Genomic DNA, 26,701 nt, shown 5'->3' with positions numbered 1-26,701 from the left:
TTGAGCTGAGTGAACGCTTTAATTTGAAATTTTTCAGTCTATTTTTATTTTTAAGCTACAGCTTTTTTTGGTACTCTTAGTACCACATAAAAGCTCAACCTTAAATAACTTTTTAAATTTTTTTTTTTTTTTTTTTTTTTTTAAACTGTTTAGTGTTTCTTTATAGTTTAAGAATTTTTTTTTTCCTACAATCAGGAACATTTGCTGCGCAGGCAACGTAAATGCAGACGCACTTCAAAAAACTTCCAGCGATGAGCTGAACACCATGAAGTCCAGCCAGAGGAAAACATCTCTGCTCTTCAAAATGGGAGAAAAGTGTCTTCAACAACTCCACTAAAGGTTAACGCTGCAAAAGAAACCATCTGGTTAAATGTCCTGAGAGTCCAGCAAACAACACCTGTTTCTACACTTCTAAATAAAACAAAGGCTCTTTAAACAGCAATTATATTATTAGTGTTTAAAAAGCTGTTTCATTTTATAGTTTAACATTAAAAGAATGGATCATTAATGGGTTGAACTTTGACCACAGCAGCGTGCGCTCCCAGTGCTTGCCATTGCATCAAAAACGCGAAGCGTCTCATTGAAAATAATGCATTTCAGACCAAGTTGCGCCGTTTCTAATGCCGTCAATGCTTCCGGTGTGAAAGGCTCATAATTCGTTACACACGCATAATATATAATATATATATATATATATATTAGTGCATATCGATTATAACGAAAATTCAGTGGTCCACCTGAATCCATTAAATGTAAGTTTTACTGCATTTAAAAAAAAGTTCATCCATGAACCCATGTTTAAACTCTTATGCAAAAATCGTTTGAATATTGGCAATGTTGCATACCACTCTTGGCTTTCAATAAATTCTTGGCATTTGCAAGACTTCAGTGATGATTAGATTGTATTGCCAATTCATGCTTTTCGCCCTTTCCCCCCCTTCATTGTTTTCTAGCATTGTACATATAATTAAATGTCCCAATAATGTCCCAATGTAGTGCATGTGTATGAGTTATGACTGCAACAAGGTTTTGAGTGCAACTGCGTAACCTACTTTAAATAGGTCACAAGAGCCACAGAATGCTCACTTGGAAACTTGTCCAAGATATTGGTCCAGAGAGCACATATACCTGATGTGAAAATGATACAGACAAACCCATTTTAATGCCCCACCACCACCACCCAAAGGTCATGGGAACAAAAAGGCAATGGATCCAAAATGGGTAGAATACTAATTTCATGGTGTGAAATGGTCAAACCACAGGGCAACAAGATCAAAAGTGTGTCTCCCTTCAATGTGTTGCACCCATGACAGTGTAATACTAAAAGATTTGATATTTAAAAACTCTACAACCAACAGTTTGTGCTCACAGGAAAAGTAAAAATGACTAACACCTCACGGTGCAGCATAAAACCAGCCAGTGCATCTGCAAATTAAGAAATAAAATCAGTATGTTTTTCAGGAAATAAAATGGCTCACAACACTGACAAGGTCCGGTTCAACATGAAGACTACCAACTCAAAGTTACAGAAGTATTCAAAACACACACACACACCTGTAATGAGTGCGCTGTGAATACTTTCTGGATGCACTGTATCTAGTTTTTGTAATCAGTCTCGCCTAGATAACATGAGACTTGTTTTAGTGACAGTGACACTTATTTCAACAGGCTGGAATCGGCCAATGGTCCCTCGGTGCATTTTCTGACGGGCCCTTGTCAGACATTAATGGGGCTATGTTAAGCAGAATAAAATAAAATGTATAATTTTGAGAAATATGAAGTTAGCGACACCAGCAACCATAGTCAATTGTCTTCCGGGGGCCAGAGCAGGCGACATTGAAGGAAATTTGAAACTGCTGGCTAAGGCTAAGCGTAAATTTGGTAAGATTGTAATTCACGTCGGCAGTAATGACACCCGGTTACGCCAATCGGAGGTCAGTAAAATTAACATTGAATCGGTGTGTAACTTTGCAAAAACAATGTCGGACTCTGTAGTTTTCTCTGGGCCCCTCCCCAATCGGACCGGGAGTGACATGTTTAGCCGCCTGTTCTCCTTGAATTGCTGTCTGTCTGAGTGGTGTCCAAAAAATGAGGTGGGCTTCATAGATAATTGGCAAAGCTTCTGGGGAAATCTGGTCTTGTTAGGAGAGACGGCATCCATCCCACTTTGGATGGAGTAGCTCTCATTTCTAGAAATCTGGCCAATTTTCTTAAATCCTCCAAACCATGACTATCCAGGGTTGGGACCAGGAAGCAGAGTTGTAGTCTTACACACCTCTCTGCAGCTTCTCTCCGCCTGCCATCCCCTCATTACCCCATCCCCGTAGAGGATTAAAACAGTTAAATGTGGTCTATTAGGTCTCTCTCTTCTAAGTCCCTGTTAGTAAATGATATAATAATTGATCAACATATTGATTTATTCTGCCTTACAGAAACCTGGTTACAGCAGGATGAATATGTTAGTTTAAATGAGTCAACACCCCTGAGTCACACTAACTGCCAGAATGCTCGTAGCATGGGCCGAGGCGGAGGATTAGCAGCAATCTTCCATTCCATCTTATTAATTAATCAAAAACCCAGACAGAGCTTTAATTAATTTGAAAGCTTGACTCTTAGTCTTGTCCATCCAAATTGGAAGTCCCAAAAACCAGTTTTATTTGTTATTATCTATCGTCCACCTGGTCGTTACTGTGAGTTTCTCTGTGAATTTTCAGACCTTTTGTCTTAGTGCTTAGCTCAGATAAGATAATTATAGTGGGCGATTTTAACATCCACACAGATGCTGAGAATGACAGCCTCAAGACTGCATTTAATCTATTATTAGACTCAATTGGCTTTGCTCAAAATGTAAATGAGTCCACCCACCACTTTAATCATATCTTAGATCTTGTTCTGACTTATGGTATGGAAATTGAAGACTTAACAGTATTCCCTGAAAACTCCCTTCTGTCTGATCATTTCTTAATAACATTTACATTTACTCTGATGGACTACCCAGCAGTGGGGAATAAGTTTCATTACACTAGAAGTCTTTCAGAAAGCACTGTAACTAGGTTTAAGGATATGATTCCTTCTTTATGTTCTCTAATGCCATATACCAACACAGTGCAGAGTAGCTACCTAAACTCTAAGTGAGATAGAGTATCTCGTCAATAGTTTTACATCCTCATTGAAGACAGCTTTGGATGCTGTAGGTCCTCTGAAAAACAGAGCTTTAAATCAGAAGTGCCTGACTCTGTGGTATAACTCAAACTCGCAGCTTAAAGCAGATAACCCGTAAGTTGGAGAGGAAATGGCGTCTCACTAATTTAGAAGATCTTCACTTAGCCTGGAAAAAGAGTCTGTTGCTCTATAAAAAAGCCCTCCGTAAAGCTAGGACATCTTACTACTCATCACTAATTGAAGAAAATAAGAACAACCCCAGGTTTCTTTTCAGCACTGTAGCCAGGCTGACAAAGAGTCAGAGCTCTATTGAGCCGAGTATTCCTTTAACTTTAACTAGTAATGACTTCATGACTTTCTTTGCTAATAAAATTTTAACTATTAGAGAAAAAATTACTCATAACCATCCCAAAGACGTATCGTTATCTTTGGCTGCTTTCAGTGATGCCGGTATTTGGTTAGACTCTTTCTCTCCGTTTGTTCTGTCTGAGTTATTTTCATTAGTTTCTTCATCCAAACCATCAACATGTCTATTAGACCCCATTCCTACCAGGCTGCTCAAGGAAGCCCTACCATTATTTAATGCTTCGATCTTAAATATGATCAATCTATCTTTATTAGTTGGCTATGTACCACAGGCTTTTAAGGTGGCAGTAATTAAACCATTACTTAAAAAGCCATCACTTGACCCAGCTATCTTAGCTAATTATAGGCCAATCTCCAACCTTCCTTTTCTCTCAAAAATTCTTGAAAGGGTAGTTGTAAAACAGCTAACTGATCATCTGCAGAGGAATGGTCTATTTGAAGAGTTTCAGTCAGGTTTTAGAATTCATCATAGTACAGAAACAGCTAAAGGTTACAAATGATCTTCTTATGGCCTCAGACAGTGGACTCATCTCTGTGCTTGTTCTGTTAGACCTCAGTGCTGCTTTTGATACTGTTGACCATAAAATTTTATTACAGAGATTAGAGCATGCCATAGGTATTAAAGGCACTGCGCTGCGGTGGTTTGATTCATATTTATTTAATAGATTACAATTTGTTCATGTAAATGGGGAGTCTTCTTCACAGACTAAGGTTAATTATGGAGTTCCACAAGGTTCTGTGCTAGGACCAATTTTATTCACTTTATACATGCTTCCCTTAGGCAGTATTATTAGACGGCATTGCTTAAATTTTCATTGTTACGCAGATGATACCCAGCTTTATCTATCCATGAAGCCAGAGGACACACACCAATTAGCTAAACTGCAGGATTGTCTTACAGACAAAGACATGGATGACCTCTAATTTCCTGCTTTTAAACTCAGATAAAACTGAAGTTATTGTACTTGGCCCCACAAATCTTAGAAACATGGTGTCTAACCAGATCCTTACTCTGGATAGCATTACCCTGACCTCTAGTAATACTGTGAGAAATCTTGGAGTCATTTTTGATCAGGATATGTCATTCAATGCGCATATTAAACAAATATGTAGGACTGCTTTTTTGCATTTACGCAATATCTCTAAAATTAGAAAGGTCTTGTCTCAGAGTGATGCTGAAAAACTAATTCATGCATTTATTTCCTCTAGGCTGGACTATTGTAATTCATTATTATCAGGTTATCCTAAAAGTTCCCTGAAAAGCCTTCAGTTAATTCAAAATGCTGCAGCTAGAGTACTAATGGGACTAGAAGGAGAGAGCATATCTCACCCATATTGGCCTCTCTTCATTGGCTTCCTGTTACTTCTAGAATAGAATTTAAAATTCTTCTTCTTACTTATAAGGTTTTGAATAATCAGGTCCCATCTTATCTTAGGGACCTCATAGTACCATATCACCCCAATAGAGCACTTCGCTCTCAGACTGCAGGCTTACTTGTAGTTCCTAGGGTTTTTAAGAGTAGAATGGGAGGCAGAGCCTTCAGCTTTCAGGCTCCTCTCCTGTGGAACCAGCTCCCAATTCAGATCAGGGAGACAGACACCCTCTCTACTTTTAAGATTAGGCTTAAAACTTTCCTTTTTGCTAAAGCTTATAATTAGGGCTGGATCAGGTGACCCTGAACCATCCCTTAGTTATGCTGCTATAGACTTAGACTGCTGGGGGGTTCCCATGATGCACTGAGTGTTTCTTTCTCCTTTTGCTCTGTATGCACCACTCTGCATTTAATCATTAGTGATTGATCTCTGCTCCCCTCCACAGCATGTCTTTTTCCTGGTTCTCTCCCTCAGCCCCAACCAGTCCCAGCAGAAGACTGCCCCTCCCTGAGCCTGGTTCTGCTGGAGGTTTCTTCCTGTTAAAAGGGAGTTTTTCCTTCCCACTGTCGCCAAGTGTTTGCTCACAGGGGGTCGTTTTGACCGTTGGGGTTTTTACGTAATTATTGTATGGCCTTGCCTTACAATATAAAGCGCCTTGGGGCAACTGTTTGTTGTGATTTGGCGCTATATAAATAAAATTGATTGATTGATTGATAATTCATGATTTGGAATTTTTAATCTATTGTAAGAGCCACAACTTAAACAAGTTTAAGTTAAATCTGATATATTTTGTTATTTTATGTTATATTTAATGTAATTTAATGTTATGCATACAGTGCATCCGGAAAGTATTCACAGCGCTTCAGTTTTCCTACATTTTATGTTACAGCCTTATTCCAAAATGTATGAAATGAATTCTTTCCTCAAAATTCAACACACAATACCCCATAATGACAATGTGAAAAACCTCTCTTGAGATCTCTACAAATTTATTAAAAATAGTAAAACAAACAAACAATTAAGAAATCATGTATGTGCATAAGTATTCACAGTCTTTGACATAAAGGTCAAAACTGAGGTCAGGTGCATCCCATTTCCACTGATCATCCTTGAGATGTTTGTACAGCTTAACTGGAGTTCACCTGGGATAAACAGAGCTAATTGGACACGATTTGGAAAGACACACACCTGTCTACATATAAGGTCCCACAGTTGACAGTGCATGTCAGAGCACAAACTAAGCATGAAGTCAAAGGAACTGTCTGTAGACCTCTGAGACAGGATTGTCTCGAGGCACACATCTGGGAAAGGTTACAGAACATTTCTGCTGCTTTGAAGGACCCAATGAGCACAGTGGCCTCCCATCATCCATAAATGTAGGAAGTTAGGATCCACCACGACTCTTCCTAGAGCTGGCCACACATCTAAACTGAGCGATATGGGGAGAAGGGCCTTAATCAGGGAGGTCACCAAGAACCCACTCTGTCAGAGCTCCACCATTCCTCTGTGGAGAGAGGAAACCTTCCATAAGGACAACCATGTCTGCAGCAATCCACCAATGAGGCCTGTATGGAAGAGGGGCCAGACGGAAGCAACACCTTAGTAAAAGGCACATGGCAGCCTGCCTGGAGTTTGCCTGAAACAAACAAAACTCTCTGGTATGATGAGACAAAGACTGAACACTTTGGAGTGAATCTCAGGAGTCATGTTTGGAGGAAACCAGGCACCATCCCTTGGTGGCTTCAAGACAACTTTGAATGTCCTTGAGTGGCCCAGCCAGAGCCCAGACCCTGGGCTCTGGCTGTAAATGCTGCCAAAGGTGTATCAACAAAGTTCTGAGCAACAGGTGTGAATACTTATGTGCATTTAGTTTATTTTTAATAAATTTGTAAAAATAATAATAAAAAAAACTTTTCATGTTGTCATTTGTGAGTAGAATTTTGAAGGAAAATGGCTTTACTTCATTTTCAAATAAGGCTGTGTCATAAAATGTAGAAAAAGTGAAGTGCTGTGAATACTTTCTGGATGCACTGTTAAATAATGTTTAAAAGATTTTTTTTTAAAAACAAAAAACTATGATTACTACCACTTTTTCCAGCATGGAACAGCTGTAAATCTACTCCCTCTCACAGAAAAACAAGCTGTCACTGCTGCAGAAATCAGTGCCAGAAAATCAACTATAAGCCTGCCGACACCTGGCTGGTTGAAAACAAGGATGTCTGTGTCAGGTATACTATGCAGTCACCAGAATTAGCCAATTACTTCAAAGTAAATAAAAAAAAAAAAAAAAAAAAAATGGGAAGGAGTGATTCCTCACATAATGCAAGCATTAGCTCAATGATGTAAACCAGCTGGTGATCCAGTCATACCATCAAAATGATGCACATCTTCCAGTGACACAGCAAGTCTTGTGATCAATTCAACATATCTTTAGGCCAAAACAATTTGAGGGTTCACACGCATTAATAGCTGGTTTTCATCAGGTTCAACCTGACTGGAAAAGCCTGTGACTGTAGTGTTTAGTTTAGTCACCAATTTGTAATCAAAGTGCGTAAATCCCACTGGTTCACTTCTGCATTACGTCATGCTGGGATGTCAGAACCTTTGATTAATCACCACCTCACCACATTATGCACTTTGACATGAATCACAACAAATCAGGTTAAAGTTTGTGCACCCCCCCCAAATATCAGCTTTGAAAATGTACAACTGAAGTACAAAATTCTAAATACCATTTGTGAAAATAACTAGTACAATCTCATTGCACCAATTTTTACAGCATTTCAAAATTATTCTGGGATTGTGAGATGCCGTCTTGTAACACCTTGTAACTGTGTGTTTATCTGTTCCCTGCTAGCTTTTACACTAGATGGAGCAGGACTCATGCTTACAAAAAAAAAAAAAAAAAAAAAAAATCCACTTTTGACTTGTCAGTCCACAGACCAAAACTGTAGAGCTTCAACAGGATATGTATGATAAATGTCCACAGAACCTTCATGTTCCTCTCTTTTGCAATGGTTTGAAAGTTTTTTTTTTTTGTGCAGCCCCTTTCTAATCGGGAACTACGAACTCACTGACTGTAGCCAGCAAGTTCCAAAATTCCTCAAATGTTCTGGATACTTTGTCACTTCTTGTATGAGTGTGTTCCTGGCTGAATTTACTGAGAGTGCCCCCTCCTGAGAACATTCAGGAAAGTTTGAAGTTATGTCCATGTTTTTCACATTGTGGTTCCAAGAAGAATCTTAGAAAGGTGCATTACAAATTTAACAAATGTGTTTGCTTACTGACTAACCTAGGGGACAATTTTCTACACAGGAAAAATTGGTGTTTGAAAACAGACTTGCCCCACCCCAAAAAAATTCATAAGTTTTTTTGACAGATGCCTTCCCATGATGCACCTACTTCACACAACAATGCAGTACCTCCCCCCCGGTGCCACTTGCCACTTTTATTAATGTAAGAGAACATATTTGTTGCCTCAGTTTATTGCCGATGTAAACTTTAACACATGCTATTTACTAGGGGTGTAATGGTACATGAATTTGTATTGAAATATTTCAGTTACACAAAACAAACATATTAACCATACAGTGTTATTTTAAAAAGCATGCTGAAAGTAACTGAGGCCAGTTATGAAGTCCCCATGTCATTTAATAAAGTTTATATAATGGCTGAGTGGATCCTTGTCATTTGATTGGTGCTTTGTATGTCACGTGACATGGATTATTTATCCCATTTGTGCTGCATTGCATTCAGACATGGGGTCAAATACTTTGCATTGTATTTAAATACAAATACTTCAGATTTTCGAATTCCAAATACTTTGTACTTTTTCAAATACAAATACCTTATATTTTGAGTATTTCAAATACAAATACTTTCTATGAACTATAAACAACAAATCAACACAGAAACTGATAAACCGGTGACAATTTATTGTGAAAATAGCATGACCAAATACGTATACGTAAGATAAGTAAAGGATTGAATGTTTTATCACAAATTCACTATTATAATATCACAGGCAATAATCAAACTAACACAATCTATATTCAACACGGTGTCACAGAGATTCCCAAGTTTGAAAAGTGTTTGGAAATACTTGGGATTGGTGATGTATTTGAAATACAAATACAAATACTTTGAATTCAAAATCAGAAAATACAAAAACAAATACTCCAAAAAAATGTATTTAAGTATTTTCAAATACAAATACTTTTGTATTTGGCCCCATGCCTGGCACTGAGCATGCAATTTGGTTCCACAGATTTTGTACCATTGCACGTTGCGAACCCCGCCCACTAGTGGAGGCAGCATTTTGATAAACATGCAGAGTTTGTTTTGCTGACGGATGACGATTTGAGGGGGCTTATTGACAGTGCTAATTCTTTTAACACACACACACACACACACACACACACACACTATGCTGTAAGTCGTCTGGGGGCATGAAGAGCTGTTTGGAGGAAGTTAAAATGAAAAGTTGGACTAATTTCTGACGTGATTTTTTTTTTCCGGACAGTTTTTTTTTTTCTTTTTTGGAAGTACACTTTTTTGTACGTTGGTGCATGGCATTGTGGATTACATCGTCAGAATTATTTTTGGAGTCCTATTTCAAGTTAGTGTTGGATTGCTGATGTCAAAGCACCAGTGACAGACACCAAAATGTAAGTCCCTTTTCTGTTGTTTATAAATTAATATAATATCAAATGACAAGGATCTATTTTAGCTGTTATATAAAATAATGAATGTTTTTACATTCTTTCAATGAAACAAATATTTAATTTGGTAAAAGGTGGAACATACCATTCATATAAATTACACATTTCTATATACTCCCGCTCCCTCCAGATCTCTGACCTGAACAAAAAGAGGCCCTACATGTCAAATTAGGACAGAAGGAAGAAAACAGGAGCTGAAAGTACTTGGTTAAGACCCAGTAACAGATGTTGTCATTGACATCACTTCGCAACTGAGTATATGCCAAAAAAAAAAAAAAGCTGAGATGATATCCCCGCTATCAGCTTCTTGCCAATTCCTCCAGTTACATAAGAGGTCAGAGTGTTGTGGTGCTGGCTTTGATGCAGGCTAACTAGTGTAGTACTACCAGCTCAGAGGAAAGCTCAGTTTAGAGGAAAAGAAACAATGGACAACATTCAGCACTTCCCAAACAAATAAAACAAAGGTTCACAGGCAAACCTTGATGAGATCAGTTAACACTTTAATCCAAAACACAAGATCTTACAATATCAAGTTTGAACATGTCTGGTTTTACCAAACAGCCCGCAAATAAACAGACAGGAATACGCTAAGTGACTACATAGAAGTAAACTCCATGTCAAGATTTCCTTCAATTCTGGAGCTACAAATCATCAGCTGAAAGATTAAACACGCACACACACACAAAGCTTGCCTATATATAGAAACGGAGGCATGACAGGGAACAGGAATATTTAAGTGTCAATCATAGAAAAGAAAAAGAACTTTAAAACACCATTTCCCTTTAAATGTGTTCCCAAAAATAACTTCACAGAAATCAAAGTGTCTTTACTCAACAGCAGGAAATATCACCTGTCTAAAACCAAAGAACTGTTCCTCCTTGATGGCGACAAAGCAGTAACCCAAAAACAACATGGGCTGCAGACAAAAGCCTGGTGCTTTGTGCTTCCATGAACAGCGCCGTCATGACTCAGTGTTTTTCTGTCAGTGTGGAGTCACAGCCAACGCCAATGGGCCCAGGCCTCTGACACACAAAAGCCAGAATCAATGGCGCTTTGGAAAAACTGATGGAAAACTACACCCCAACTGTGTACAGAAACAAGGTAGAGGCGCCGAGTGGGGGGGTTACAGACAAACCAACTGAACAGCACCCCTGTCACCACCAGCAATCGCCCCCATGCTCGGTCACATCCAGTTTTTTTTGTTTGTTTTTTCACCACCTTCTGTTTGATGAAGCCTCAGGAGCAGTAACAGATGAATCGATGGTCCACCCCCGAATGAATTTCCAGTATAACGCCAAAATGTCCGGTAGTGGGAATTAAAATGGCAGCAAACAGCTCTCATGCAAAAGAGTGCAGATAAGAATAAGAAATACATTGTTATGGCGGTGACAACTAATGTGCAAGTTACTGATCTCCTACTGTCACGTGACCTCTGGGTTAGCCATAGATCAATCTCAGCTGATATTAAAAGAAAACCTGTCCCTTGTTTGTTTGACTAGACAAAGAAAAACAGTGTCACCGACAGTTGTGTGAAATCATGAGCTATATAAATGTGGAGAGTTTAACATAAAAAGAATAGTAAGAAAAAGACTCAAGCTTAGTTTTCCCAGTTCTAAAGCATACACAGGCCAACCATTACTATCAGTCATAGAAAAGAAACTGAAATCTCAAAACTCTTCAAAATATCAAAAACGTCATTTCTTCTTCTTCAATGAATCAACTGAAAATAATTAAACCACACTAACAAACTTCATTATTTTTGTACAGGACAATTTGTGGTAAACAGCGGATGTACAGTCAGGTCTGTAAAGGCCTGTTCAGACTTAATCCTCTGGGGTCAATGGACACACAGGTGCATCTAGCTCAGTTTTTTCCTTATGTTTCTATTATCAATTAAGAGGGAAAAACAACTTAAATTAATAAAAGTTGGTTTTATCTTGTTTTGCTTTATTTTATCAGGTTCTTTTTGTCTCTTTTTCTAAAATTGTATTGTAGCATTATTAGTTATTATTACTATTAGTATTGTTGTTACCATTATTATTATCATCACGATCATTAACTTGGGGTAGAATTCGATAAGGTCAGACTTCTTCCCACATACTTTTGAATGAACTTTACATCATCTGTTTTACTTTTTATTTTATGTTCAAAATAAACCTTCAAATAAGTTAAACAGGTCCATTAGTAAACATCCAGGAGTCACTGGGTAAGTTTGAGATGTTTATTGTGAGGATCATTGTGAAACTACAATAGATAATAATAAATGAAAAAAAAAAATACAATTTGTAATGCATTTGACTCTTTTACAAAAAATGCTGAGCCATTAACTGTTATACAGAAACCATGCTCAGATGCGAACAGCTTAATGCTTTAACTTTAACATTGAAAATGCCATAGACATGCTAACACATGAGCATCGCAAAGGTTTTTAAGTTATAACTATCAACTGTTTCAGAAGACTAACAGATCAGTTTAACATTAAAATGTAAGTATTTCAGACATACGCTCTTTAGGGTTTAGCAAGGAAAAATTAAGAGAAAAAGGAGCGCGCTCACGGCTCAAAAACCCATAGGACCCCTTATTAGCTGCCCAAGTTGCCTGATGTAAAAACCCTAAACTCAGCACTCAGCGCTTCCTATTGATCGCTGATCTAACAAATGACCCAGGCAACTAACAAAAAAAAAAGTGGAAATCTGCCAAAAAGCAGAGATTTTTCATCCCTGTAATATGTATATGTGGTGAAAATTTTATCAAAATCCTTGCCGTAGTTTTGACATAATTCTGCTAATAGTAATCCTTCAAAGTATATATAAAGTGAAATTTGATCCAGAATTCGGACCACCTTCAAAATTTAAAGGACACGTTGCACCGAAATCATAACCGTTAAGATTTAGGCTGTTAGTAACCATCCAATGATCCACCGGCATTACTTTGTGTACTTCCATGACCGGTTTCAAAGTGTATGGCATTCGCAACAAACGGCTACAGAGACTTCCTCAAAACAAAGTACTCGTGAGTCATCGTGTGTTTCCAACAGCGGTGACGTGACTATTAGGAGCACCCCAACGCACGCTTGAATGGAATGTAGCTAGTGTGAGGTCTTGTTATGAGGAATCCTTTTTGATGCCATCATGGTAAAAGCAGCAGCCCCAACAAGGTTTAGTGCACCTGCGACCATTAGTCATAAATGCAGCCTGTTAAATCAAAATAAATGTTTGTAAGTGTTGTATGTAACTTTCAAAAAAATCTTATTAATGTATGTATGTCATCATGTTGCCTGTGAAAAACTGACACCGAGACATTCCACATCCATGTACAAAGGCAATAAAACAGCTGATGTGCGGGTTAAAACAGCACAGCAGCCATTTTAACCCGCACGTCAGCTGTTTTTTTTTTTTTTAAGGGATTCTTTAACATTAATTATCTTTAAAAATTCCCTTATAGAGGTTGACAGTTTATGACATTTGGAAGAGTCTATAAGCTTAATACTGCTTGTATATTGTTCAAATTCAGCCAGAGGTCCATGTGAATTGGGAGTCCTTTTCAATACTGCATTTATGAATATGGACGATCAGACAGATGTGATCAGATCAATCAATCAATCAATCAACTTTTTTCTTGTATAGCGCCAAATCACAACAAACAGTTGCCCCAAGGCGCTCCACATTGCAAGGCAAGGCCATACAATAATTATGAAACACAGTCTACGTCTAAAGCAACATAACCAAGGGATGGTCCAGGGTCACCCGATCCAGCCCTAACTATAAGCCTTAGCGAAAAGGAAAGTTTTAAGCCTAATCTTAAAAGTAGAGAGGGTATCTGTCTCCCTGATCTGAATTGGGAGCTGGTTCCACAGGAGAGGAGCCTGAAAGCTGAAGGCTCTGCCTCCCATTCTACTCTTACAAACCCTAGGAACTACAAGTAAGCCCGCAGTCTGAGAGCGAAGCGCTCTAATGGGGTAATATGGTACTACGAGGTCCCTAAGATAAGATGGGACCTGATTATTCAAAACCTTATAAGTAAGAAGAAGAATTTTAAATTCTATTCTAGCATTAACAGGAAGCCAATGAAGGGAGGCCAACACGGGTGAGATATGCTCTCTCCTGCTAGTCCCCGTCAGTACTCTAGCTGCAGCATTCTGAACCAACTGAAGGCTTTTTAGGGAACTTTTAGGACAACCTGATAATAATGAATTACAATAGTCCAGCCTAGAGGAAATAAATGCATGAATTAGTTTTTCAGCATCACTCTGAGACAAGACCTTTCTGATTTTAGAGATATTGCGTAAATGCAAAAAGGCAGTCCTACATATTTGTTTAATATGCGCTTTGAATGACATATCCTGATCAAAAATAACTCCAAGATTTCTCACAGTATTACTAGAGATCAGGGAAATGCCATCCAGAGTAACGATCTGGTTAGACACCATGCTTCTAAGATTTGTGGGGCCAAGTACAATAACTTCAGTTTTATCTGAGTTTAAAAGCAGGAAATTAGAGGTCATCCATGTCTTTATGTCTGTAAGACAATCCTGCAGTTTAGCTAATTGGTGCGTATCCTCTGGCTTCATGGATAGATAAAGCTGGGTATCATCTGCGTAACAATGAAAATTTAAGCAATACCGTCTAATAATACTGCCCAAGGGAAGCATGTATAAAGTGAATAAAATTGGTCCTAGCACAGAACCTTGTGGAACTCCATAATTAACTTTAGTCTGTGAAGAAAATTCCCCATTTACATGAACAAACTGTAATCTATTAGACAAATATGATTCAAACCACCGCAGCGCAATGCCTTTAATACCTATGACATGCTCTAATCTCTGTAATAAAATTTTATGGTCAACAGTATCAAAAGCAGCACTGAGGTCCAACAGAACAAGCACAGAGATAAGTCCACTGTCCGAAGCCATAAGAAGATCATTTGTAACCTTCACTAATGCTGTTTCTGTACTATGATGAATTCTAAAACCTGACTGAAACTCTTCAAATAGACCATTCCTCTGCAGGTGATCAGTTAGCTGTTTTACAACTACCCTCTCAAGAATCTTTGAGAGAAAAGGAAGGTTGGAGATTGGCCTATAATTAGCTAAGATAGCTGGGTCAAGTGATGGCTTTTTAAGTAATGGTTTAATTACTGCCACCTTAAAGGCCTGTGGTACATAACCAACTAACAAAGATAGATTGATCATATTTAAGATTGAAGCATTAAATAATGGTAGGACTTCCTTGAGCAGCCTGGCAGGAATGGGGTCTAATAAGCATGTTGATGGTTTGGATGAAGTAACTAATGAAAATAACTCAGACAGAACAATCGGAGAGAAAGAGTCTAACCAAATACCGGCATCACTGAAAGCAGCCAAAGATAACGATACATCTTTGGGATGGTTATGAGTAATTTTTTCTCTAATAGTCAAAATTTTGTTAGCAAAGAAAGTCATGAAGTCATTACTAGTTAAAGTTAATGGAATACTCAGCTCAATAGAGCTCTGACTCTTTGTCAGCCTGGCTACAGTGCTGAAAAGAAACCTGGGGTTGTTCTTATTTTCTTCAATTAGTGATGAGTAGAAAGATGTCCTAGCTTCACGAAGGGCTTTCTTATAGAGCAACAAACTCTTTTTCCAGGCTAAGTGAAGATCTTCTAAATTAGTGAGACGCCATTTCCTCTCCAACTTACGGGTTATCAGCTTTAAGCTACGAGTTTGTGAGTTATACCACGGAGTCAGACACTTCTGATTTAAAGCTCTCTTTTTCAGAGGAGCTACAGCATCCAAAGTTGTCTTCAATGAGGATGTAAAACTATTGACAAGATACTCTAACTCCCTTACAGAGTTTAGGTAGCTACTCTGCTCTGTGTTGGTATATGACATTAGAGAACATAAAGAAGGAATCATATCCTTAAACCTAGTTACAGCGCTTTCTGAAAGACTTCTAGTGTAATGAAACTTATTCCCCACTGCAGGGTAGTCCATCAGGGTAAATGTTATTAAAAAATGATCAGACAAAAGGGAGTTTTCAGGGAATACTGTTAAGTCTTCTATTTCCATACCATAAGTCAGAACAAGATCTAAAATATGATTAAAGTGGTGGGTGGACTCATTTACTTTTTGAGCAAAGCCGATAGAGTCTAATAATAGATTAAATGCAGTGTTGAGGCTGTCATTCTCAGCATCTGTGTGGATGTTAAAATCGCCCACTATAATTATCTTATCTGAGCTAAGCACTAAGTCAGACAAAAGGTCTGAAAATTCACAGAGAAACTCACAGTAACGACCAGGTGGACGATAGATAATAACAAATAAAACTGGTTTTTGGGACTTCCAATTTGGATGGACAAGACTAAGAGACAAGCTTTCAAATGAATTAAAGCTCTGTCTAGGTTTTTGATTAATTAATAAGCTGGAATGGAAGATTGCTGCTAATCCTCCGCCCCGGCCCGTGCTACGAGCATTCTGACAGTTAGTGTGACTCGGGGGTGTTGACTCATTTAAACTAACATATTCATCCTGCTGTAACCAAGTTTCTGTTAGGCAGAATAAATCAATACGTTGATCAATTATTATATCATTTACCAACAGGGACTTAGAAGAAAGAGACCTAATGTTTAATAGACCACATTTAACTGTTTTAGTCTGTGGTGCAATTGAAGGTGCTATATTATTTTTTCTTTTTGAATTTTTATGCTTAAATAGATTTTTGCTAGTTATTGGTGGTCTGGGAGCAGGCACCGTCTCTACGGGGATGGGGTAATAGGGGGATGGCAGGGGGAGAGAAGCTGCAGAGAGGTGTAAAATCAGATCTGTGATATTTCTCATCCATGTCCACAGCAGCAATAAAACAGCTGATCTGCGTGTTAAAACAGCGTGCTGCACACAATCCATTCCCACAGACTCTCTCAAAGTAAAATAAAAAGTTTACTTTGATTGAAAGCGCCAATGAAAGGAACACAAAGCAAAAGATGAAAAAAAATGAACATGTCACTCACCCAGTTGTAAATATTTCCAAATAAAAAGTCCAAAAACATCAAAGAAGCCCCCATGCACATATCACAATCATGCACGATTGCCAGCCAAGGAAAGGGTCCACTAGTCCTCAATTGGATCAACAGCCAGAGATTATTTTCAAGTTCCACTAGTCCTCAGGTACAGATAGCCAGCCAGGGAATAATGTTCAGGTCCATCTGCCCTCAGGTTGTGATCGCGTGTGCATTATGTCCAATCGCAGCTCTGCCAGGTCAAATTCTGTCACGATTGTGGCACATTACATTGTGGTCCATTATCTCCTGAAAATAGCGTCCGAGTTTTTCCAATATGAGACATACATCTGCATGTCCAAGCAGTCTGTAAAAACAGCATGGCAGAGACAGTTCACGTCCATGTATGTGACGGCAGTAAACCAGCATCCTGTGACACAAACAGCAGCCATACAACACTTTAGGTTCCAAAATCCAACAGACTCTGAAAAAGTTACAAGTTTCAGTGTGGTGTGTGTCCTCTCCTCTGTAAATCCGAGCCATCACTTTCAAATAAAAGCTCTGAAGCTTCATTATCAGAGATAACTGCAGTTGTTTCACTCTGTCGGCCATCAGGATGTTTCTGCTCATTCTAATATGCATGTCACACGGCGAGACGTTTTCCAGAAATCCATGTTACCTCGCACAGGGAGAGCAATAAAAAAACCCATCAGATATCACTAATCACTAGTGCATGTACGCAGAGAGACTTACAAGCATGGATACTTTGATGTTGTGTCGCTAACTGGGACGTTAAAAAAGTGTGACATGTCCTTTAATGGAGTCTTCCATGACCTAATATCTATATCTGGTGAAATTTCGTCAAAATCTGTGCAGTAGTTTAAACATAATCCTGCTAACAGACAGACACACACACAAATAAATAAATTAACGCTGATGATTTTATTACGTCCTTGGCGGATGTAATGACAGGGACAGGCTGAGCAGCAAGTAAACTTTGATGGACTCAGAAGAAAGAACACATGTACTAATGGAAAAACCCATCACAACAGAATTCTAACAACTTGTACAGTTGTTACAGTCAAAGATCTGCAAAACCTGCCTACATAATCCATGCATTAAATTAACTTGAAAGAATAAACATCTTTTAAACAGAATGTAAATGAAAGTAAAAATGTTTCTCGAGCCTTACAAATTTGCAAATAGCTGATAAGACGATAATATAAATACTTTGATTTGCTATGAAACTTAAAGTGTGTATCAATAATAAATAAAATGTCAAATGAGCTGACGATTCTCAATAAATAAAGAATTATGAAAATACTGATGTTGCCATATGCCCTGAGAAATTAAGTCATAAACATGAGGAAAGTAGACTGATTTCACCTACTGCTGATAAAAGCTCAGAAATGTCAAGTTGTGAGGAATGTGGACTTTGATGACATCCCGTTAGGTCACGCCTCTTGAGATGCTCTACTGAAATAAACGGGGAAAAATGTTTTTTTTTTCAGTGTGAAATCAGTATTTTTGTGGTTAAAATGTGCGTTTTACAAGGATGCTCTAAAACAACTAGTGTAGCTTATTAGGTCGACAGATTTTCCAAAGACAATATTTTGATTAGGAAAGTGAGAGGTTGTTTTTATAGCGCGTCTCGGACAAACAGCAGAAGTAAAGCCCAGCACAGTGTGAGAATGGGCTTCAAAACATGGATCTAACCACAGATGTTATCCTTTCCTTTCATGTAGCAAGGAGAAAATTCTTAAAGCATGTTTCCTCTCCAGTGTTTGTAGACTGTGCCACCATGTCACGGCATACTAAACTGAGATGCTACATGCAGGACACCCGTGAGTCTTGCTGAGGAAGCCGCTTCTGTGATCATGGAATTGGATAAAAAAAATGACAAGTGTGCGCTCTCAACAGGACAGCCAGAAGTGGACCAGCTTCAGCGTTTGTGTTATTGACCAAGCTGAGCTAATCCGATAGCTAAGCTAAGCTATTAGGAGCCAGCTTCTGGTAGAGGGACATTGTTTTCCTGTGGACAATTGATAGCACCACACAGTGGAACAATCACTGCTCTGAACAAAAACAAATCAGTCTAATCGGCACCTTTTAAGTTTCTTGTGCAATATCTGTAAATCATGAGCAATATTCCCGTGCAATATGATTCCACAGTTGTATACAACCCCTGGCAAAAATTATGGAATCACCGGCCTCGGAGGATGTTCATTCAGTTGTTTAATTTTGTAGAAAAAAAAGCAGATCACAGACATGACACAAAACTAAAGTCATTTCAAATGGCAACTTTCTGGCTTTAAGAAACACTATAAGAAATCAAGAAAAAAAATTGTGGCAGTCAGTAACGGTTACTTTTTTAGACCAAGCAGAGGGAAAAAAATATGGAATCACTCAATTCTGAGGAATAAATTATGGAATCACCCTGTAAATTTTCATCCCCAAAACTAACACCTGCATCAAATCAGATCTGCTCATTAGTCTGCATCTAAAAAGGAGTGATCACACCTTGGAGAGCTGTTGCACCAAGTGGACTGACATGAATCATGGCTCCAACAAGAGAGATGTCAATTGAAACAAAGGAGAGGATTATCAAACTCTTAAAATAGGGTAAATCATCACGCAATGTTGCAAAAGATGTTGGTTGTTCACAGTCAGCTGTGTCTAAACTCTGGATCAAATACAAACAACATGGGAAGGTTGTTAAAGGCAAACATACTGGTAGAGCAAGGAAGACATCAAAGCGTCAAGACAGAAAACTTAAAGCAATATGTCTCAAAAATCGAAAATGCACAACAAAACAAATGAGGAACGAATGGAGGAAACTGGAGTCAACGTCTGTGACCGAACTGTAAGAAACCGCCTAAAGGAAATGGGATTTACATACAGAAAAGCTAAACAAAAGCCATCATTAACACCTAAACAGAAAAAAACAAGGTTACAATGGGCTAAGGAAAAGCAATCGTGGACTGTGGATGACTGGATGAAAGTCATATTCAGTGATGAATCTCGAATCTGCATTGGGCAAGGTGATGATGCTGGAACTTTTGTTTGGTGCCGTTCCAGTGAGATTTATAAAGATGACTGCCTGAAGAGAACATGTAAATTTCCACAGTCATTGATGATATGGGGCTGCATTTCAGGTAAAGGCACTGGGGAGATGGCTGTCATTACATCATCAACAAATGCACAAGTTTACGTTGATATTTTGGACACTTTTCTTATCCCATCAATTGAAAAGATGTTTGGGGATGATGAAATAATTTTTCAAGATGATAATGCATCTTGCCATAGAGCAAAAACTGTGAAAACATTCCTTGCAAAAAGACACACAGGGTCAATGTCATGGCCTGCAAATAGTCCGGATCTTAATCCAATTGAAAATCTTTGGTAGAAGTTGAAGAAAATGGTCCATGACAAGGCTCCAACCTGCAAAGCTGATCTGGCAACAGCAATCAGAGAAAGTTGGAGCCAGATTGATGAAGAGTACTGTTTGTCACTCATTAAGTCCATGCCTCAGAGACTGCAAGCTGTTATAAAAGCCAGAGGTGGTGCAACAAAATACTAGTGATGTGTTGGAGCATTCTTTTGTTTTTCATGATTCCATAATTTTTTCCTCAGAATTGAGTGAGTCCATATTTTTTTCCCTCTGCTTGGTCTAAAAAAGTAACCGTTACTGACTGCCACAATTTTTTTTCCTGATTTCTTATAGTGTTTCTTAAAGCCAGAAAGTTGCCATTTGAAATGACTTTAGTTTTGTGTCATGTCTGTGATCTGCTTTTTTTCTACAAAAATAAAACAACTGAATGAACATCCTCAGAGGCCGATGATTCCATAATTTTTGCCAGGGGTTGTATAATTCTCGTTTTACATTTTACTTGGTCCACATTTTATTTTATCTTATGTTTATATTAGTTGTACATATACTCTGAATAATTTACCGTTAAATTTCACTATCTTTTATATTGGCTAAAAAATACTCGCACCACGGAAAGCACCTTTTTGGAGTTGCACTTAAATATCGTAATGCAAATTACAATGGCAATAAAGGTGATTCTGATTCTAGTCAGCTGTTTCTACTACAAAGAATCTGTAATGCCAGAAAGTACAAATATGGTTAATACATTCACAACTGTGTAAAATTTTTAATCTGATGAGAATAATTCATGGTATTTTGAACCATTATCCCCAAATGACAGTATTTTACAATGGACATAAGTTGATCAACAGGATCAAAGTGAAAAATCACAGTCTTGGCAAAATTGATCAGAGAACACATGCTCTATGTAATGCTTCCCGTTAACACAAATAATGCTGATTTTGTTGTGGATCATGAATTAGTACACTATTTCTACTGTAGTGGCATGCGGCAGAAGAGAGTAGGAATAAATTACCTTCTGAAGGCTGTTTGGGTTGAGCTGTGTCTTGTCTATTATCTTAATTGCCACCTGTGTAGACAGAAAATAGCATCAAAACTGATCTAATGGATAATAACACCAAAGGAGAACTGTAAAATAAGGGAAGTACAACATGACATTAAAAGTGTGTGGAGGGTGTACGAAAGCTCAAAATAGGAACCTGGCATTGAGGAGCTGCAACAACAGCAGATATAAGGCACTTCACATAAACCACCATTTACGTTAAGGAGCTATTGGGGTCAATCAAATGACAAGTTTGTTTTATTATCCCCCCGTATAACAAATATAGCACAAAAAAGTTTGAAAAATGAATTAATTATAAACAAATTTTATTATTGACAAGAACTATGAGTGTAATGTATCAGTTTGTCAGCACAGCAAGCTGGTTCATGTCTCTACTAAAGTGAATTACAGAAATTTTTAATAAAGTGCACCAGTGATTTGTTGACTGGGAACAAAAATTCAGAAAATTGAGTTTTCAAAGTAAACTATAAGATCAGTCTTCTTTTCAAGTAAGTCATTCCTTTGGCTTCCAGGCTGCTTGTTTTCTTGAAATAAACATTCACTGCTGCAGTCATGAAGGAGCGAGAGAGAAAAGAGAACCAGATAAATTAACTTCTTACTCGCTGGCGTCATGCTGACCCTGTTTCCTGTGCACTTCTGTCTCTATTCAGGGTGAGAACCAGTGAATAAGAGAGCCAATGAGTGAGTGAACTGTAGAGAAAGTCAGTGACTCAGTGAGCCACTGAACAACTGAACTGCCAGGGAGACAAACAGCTAACCAACAAAGGAACCAAGGAGCTGGTTTATGAAAGTGAAGCAAAGAATAAATTAATCCTTCACTTCTGTTCTGTGTGCCAAGGCTGATAAATCTGAAATGTTCAAAGCCAGTTAAATCCCTCTGTGTTATGACAGAAAGTTTCACTGTCTAATGAAAGGTGTCAACAGATACGAGTAAGCTGGAAGCTAGTATGCTGCACAGTGGCAGAGCACAACTTCGCATCTTTTTGTTTTTTGCTGAGCACAAAAAAAAAAAAAAAAATACTCTGAAATATCAAAAAGAGTTTGTCTGCCTGAAGATATGCAGAGCTGCACCAGGGGCTCTAGCTTCAATTTTTCCTGAAATTTTGCTGAATAATGAAAAGGTCTTGGCTGTGCTGCTTGGAAAAATAAGATGTGCATGATATGTTAGTAAGTTAATAATAGTAAATCATGAACTAAACAGCAATTACTATATTATGAGTTGACATTTTAAAGAATGCAAAATGAATTAACACCCCCCCCACCCCCTTCATTCGGGATTGCAGATGCAAATTAGCCTAAGGCTAACTTTGGTGCAATGCTTCAAATGGCAACATTTAAGTTTTAATTGCACATGGTCCTTTTTAAATAAATTAAATTGTAATTGTCCATGGCGTAGTGACTACATGGTGATTTCCCAGTTAAGTAGACATCACCCAAACATAAAGGCAATGTGATATTAATATTAACGTTTTACTACCAGCAGGTCCTGAGGTATGGACCAAAACAGCATTGAAAGCAGGTGCTGACAGGAGGAACAGAATATAATTCACAACTCTGTACATTTCATGCAGTACCAGCCCAGCGGTGATATCCCACAACTGACCGTGAACTTGAGGAAACTGTGCAACACCCAGGTGCCTCACCCTGCTTGAAAGATCAACCAACACCGAACATTTCTGGACGATGAAGGAGGTTAACTAATGGACTAAGGGAAATAAATACAAGCTTTGCAAGCTTTCCAAGCAAACAGTCACACTGCCACATTAAATGTTTGGCAGTAGAAATTCTTAAAAAGAAAATACTTCACAAAAAGTGATTCAAGAGTCCAGTCTAGCCTAGAACAGACACCATTTCATTGTGCTGAAAACTTAGGAAACTGAAGCCTTTCAAAGTATTCAGGGTTTGGCACTTTACAAACATATTTACGTGAGTCTTACTGATTTGTGATATTACAGAAATCTTAAAAATTTAAATTCTCCTCATACCCATATTCAAACTGATAAATGCATCCACCACCTTTAACTGATTTGTCTGTTATTCCAAAATAAAGTCTATAAATTTAGCATTACTGTCCCTCATGCAATTTTGATGCAACAATAATTCTGAGTTCCAACAGTTCCAACTCACCTCTCTGCCTGTGGGGATGTGTCGTGCCAGTTTGACCTTAGCAAAGTTGCCCTTGCCAATGGTTTTGAGCAGGCGGTAATTGCCGACATGGGGCTGCTGTGGTTCGTCAGAGCTGCGAGATCGAACACCAGGCCTGCCTGAGCGTGTGCTGATCTCTTGATGACCACTGCTGTGAGATGTGTGCTGTGGAAAATACATACATCAAGTTTCGCACAAAGTTCTCAAAAAATAATTTCACAAATCAATGATGACTCATGCTGAACCACTGTGACATGTCCACTCAAACTGAGTGTGTGTGTGTGTGTGTGGGGGGGGGGGGGGGGGGGGCAAACACTGCTGGTATTTATAGTACAGAATTTAAACAGGAAAAGTTAGCTTTACATCCATCAACTATTGGTAAAATCATAGTCAAGGACTAAAAAGATTTTGGCAGGAGAAATTGCAACAGAAGCTTTTGTGGTATTTTTGTAATCTTTGTTGCATTGACATTCTCAGGGAAAAAAAAAAAAAATCTGAATGTAGATGGTTGTAATTCCAACCATGTTTCCTCTCTGGATAAAGCATTTAGCTGCTTAAAAACATCAAATAAACTCTTTGCCAGAGACTGAACTGAAGGAACTGCTTTGCACCAGGAAAGAATAAAGACTGACATGTTGTTGGATTACCACGACATACTTTGATCTAAAACTGAAGCTTCTGCATCATTTTCAACATTCCCTGAAATTCTGCCTGAGAGCCTTCAAGCAATAGACATTTCCCCCAAATCAATTTCAAGCTCTCTCAGAACAGACTGAAACATCATAGTAGTGAAACCACAAACGGCACCTGTAGTTAATAATAGCCTCGTCCCTCACAGGGTTCTCGCAAGCGCAGCTGTGCATACGGGGCCCCTATGCTGTGATTTGGCTCCCCTGTGCTGTGACTTAACCAGCACAGGGAAGCTTTTCTGTTTTTTTTTGTTGTTTGTTTTTTTTTGTTTTTTTTTAAGGACATGTGACAGATTAATTCATGTCCCAATTGGCAACACAAAATAGCCCTCAAGATTCAGGAAATAGTGTTTCAAAGGGTTATAAATTTCAAAATTTTCCTCAGGGGGATGTCCCTGGACCCTCCTGCATTACTTGCACCTGCAACGCTCGTCCCGTGGCTATGCCCTGCAAAGTTCCCCCCTATGCTGTGAAAAAAAAAATCCTGGTGAGAACCCTGCCTCATGATAAGTGATAAGTCACAACATGATCAACTCGCCCCAGAACTTGCACACTGAAATGTACCAAGTTATTGATACACCCATGCTTTATGGGCGTATCAATACTACAAGCAAGTCCTGCAAGGGTGTTTACAAGGGTGGAATACCACAGACTGTCATATTGGTAAAGGCTTCACCAGCATGACAAAGTCTGTGGTATAAACTGCCAATGGCACAGTGTGACTAAATACTTCTCTCTGCAATTATTTAAGGCTGCAGAAAAATGTGGAACACAAAAGCTCAGGTCAGGATGTATGCTCTGATGCTGCATACTGCTACATACATCCACACCCAAGGCTTACCTGATTAGTACTTGAATGGAAAACCTCTAAGGGACACCAAGGGCTGTGTTTCTCCAGGTAAAACTGAAATTGCTTTTGTAAAGGCATCTGATATTAAACCTACGCCAAAACCCAGTTGGAGGTATGCACTAGATACAGTGTGACGATCCTGAACAAAACTGGGGCAGCTGAAAGATAAGTGGTTGACTTGGATTTCTTCTATACTGGGGTGCCCAAATTATTTTCTATTAAGGGTCAAACATTACTCTGGGTATAGGGCCACGGGCCAAAAATAAATTTTATTGTTACAAAGTCAACGACATATCTATAATGTTTTTGCAGTATTTTATTAATGTGCAGACTGCAGAGTTAATAAAACATCCCTATGTTTCTTTTTGCATAACATACGAGGTCTGTGAGAAAAGTATTGTAACCTTTTTATTTTTTTCAAAAGCTATATGGATTTGATTCATATGTTTTTACGTCAGCCAAGCTTGAACCTTCGTGCGCATGCGTGAGTTTTTCCCACGCCTGTCGGTTGAGTCATTCGCCTGTGGGCAGGCTTTGAGTGAGCACTGCTCCACCCCTGTCGTCGTTTCATTGCGAGGAAATGGCGGAATGAAAGCCTATCTCGGCTTTCAATGCTTACCAGCCCAGTGAGTATAAGAGAAATTGTGGAGAGCTGGGCATGTCCCAACTTGTCCCCTGGCACTCCGAAATGGAGGTGTTCCTTTGTCTTGCTCGATCAGCGAATCAGTCCTCCGCGCGGCTTTCCATGACAAAATCTGTTAAAAGTGAAATCTGCCGGAAAATGGCTGATGTCCAGCTCTTGTGATAACCAGAGAAATTACTCACGACGGTCCTGGCTCCACACAGCGATCAGTTTAGAAATGATGTGGTATTTTCTGCCTCTCGATGGCGGCTCGGAGCGTGACGTGCCGTGCGCCATTGTGGGGCGTCCTTAAAGCTGTAGTAACAGTCATTCTCTGTGAAGCCCGTAAAATTTTCACTGAAAGCCAGATTAATTTTTCTAATGGTTTCCAGCTGCTTGTCTCTAACAGTTTCTGAAAAAATTCTGATGGAAAAAAAGCCCAAATCATTCCGCCATTTCCTGACAATGAAAATCCGACGAGGGGGCTGAACCACTCCTCCCACAAGGCGTGCTCACAGGCGAATGACGCAACCGACAGGTGTGGAAAAACTCATGCATGCGCACGAAGGTTCAAGCTTGGCTGACGTGAAAACATATGAATCAAATCCATATAGTTTTTGAAAAAAATACACAGACCTCGTATATTTCAAGGGCACTTTTCTGAGAGAGCATGCATGCAAGGTCCTTTGGAACATTAAGCTGAAAACTGTATTGTGCACCATTGCAATGGAAAAAAAAAGAAAATCACTTAATCTTGAAAAACAGACAAAAATGACATGTGATAACAAATCAGTACCAGGGATGCACCGATCCACAATTTTTCACTTCTGATTCAATCCCGATACCTGAATTTGAATATCTGCCAATACAATACTTTTCCGATCCAATATCAGAGCTCTGTTTGCTTTAATATCAGCTTTCAGGCTCCTCTCCTGTGGAACCAGCTCCCAATTCGGATTAGGGAGACAGACACCCTCTCTACTTTTAAGATTAATCTTAAAACTTTCCTTTTTGAAAAAGCTTATAGTTAGGGCTGGATCAGGTGACCCTGAACCATCCCTTAGTTATGCTGCTATAGACGTAGACTGCTGGGGGGTTCCCATGATGCACTGTTTCTTTCTCTTTTTGCTCTGTATGCACCACTCTGCATTTAATCATTAGTGATTGATCTCTGCTCCCCTCCACAGCATGTCTTTTTCCTGGTTCTCTCCCTCAGCCCCAACCAGTCCCAGCAGAAGACTGCCCCTCCCTGAGCCTGGTTCTGCTGGAGGTTTCTTCCTGTTAAAAGGGAGTTTTTCCTTCCCACTGTCGCCAAGTGCTTGCTCATAGCGGGTTGTTTTGACCGT

General features: G+C 38.8%; 1 protein-coding gene across 1 annotated transcript in view; it reads right to left on the bottom strand.

Moving 5' to 3' along the window:
- mark3a (MAP/microtubule affinity-regulating kinase 3a) overlaps nt 1-26,701 on the bottom strand; it is a 134,300-nt gene that overhangs the window by 90,337 nt on the left and 17,262 nt on the right. Inside the window, 2 exon segments of the mRNA XM_034160012.1 lie at nt 21,002-21,055; nt 23,177-23,359. Coding sequence (XP_034015903.1) covers nt 21,002-21,055; nt 23,177-23,359 — 237 coding nt within the window.

The sequence above is a fragment of the Thalassophryne amazonica genome, chromosome 19, assembly GCF_902500255.1.
Source record: "Thalassophryne amazonica chromosome 19, fThaAma1.1, whole genome shotgun sequence".
Lineage (NCBI taxonomy): Eukaryota > Metazoa > Chordata > Actinopteri > Batrachoidiformes > Batrachoididae > Thalassophryne > Thalassophryne amazonica.
Note: the sequence above shows the minus strand (reverse complement) of the source record. Positions and strands in the feature narration are given on the sequence as shown.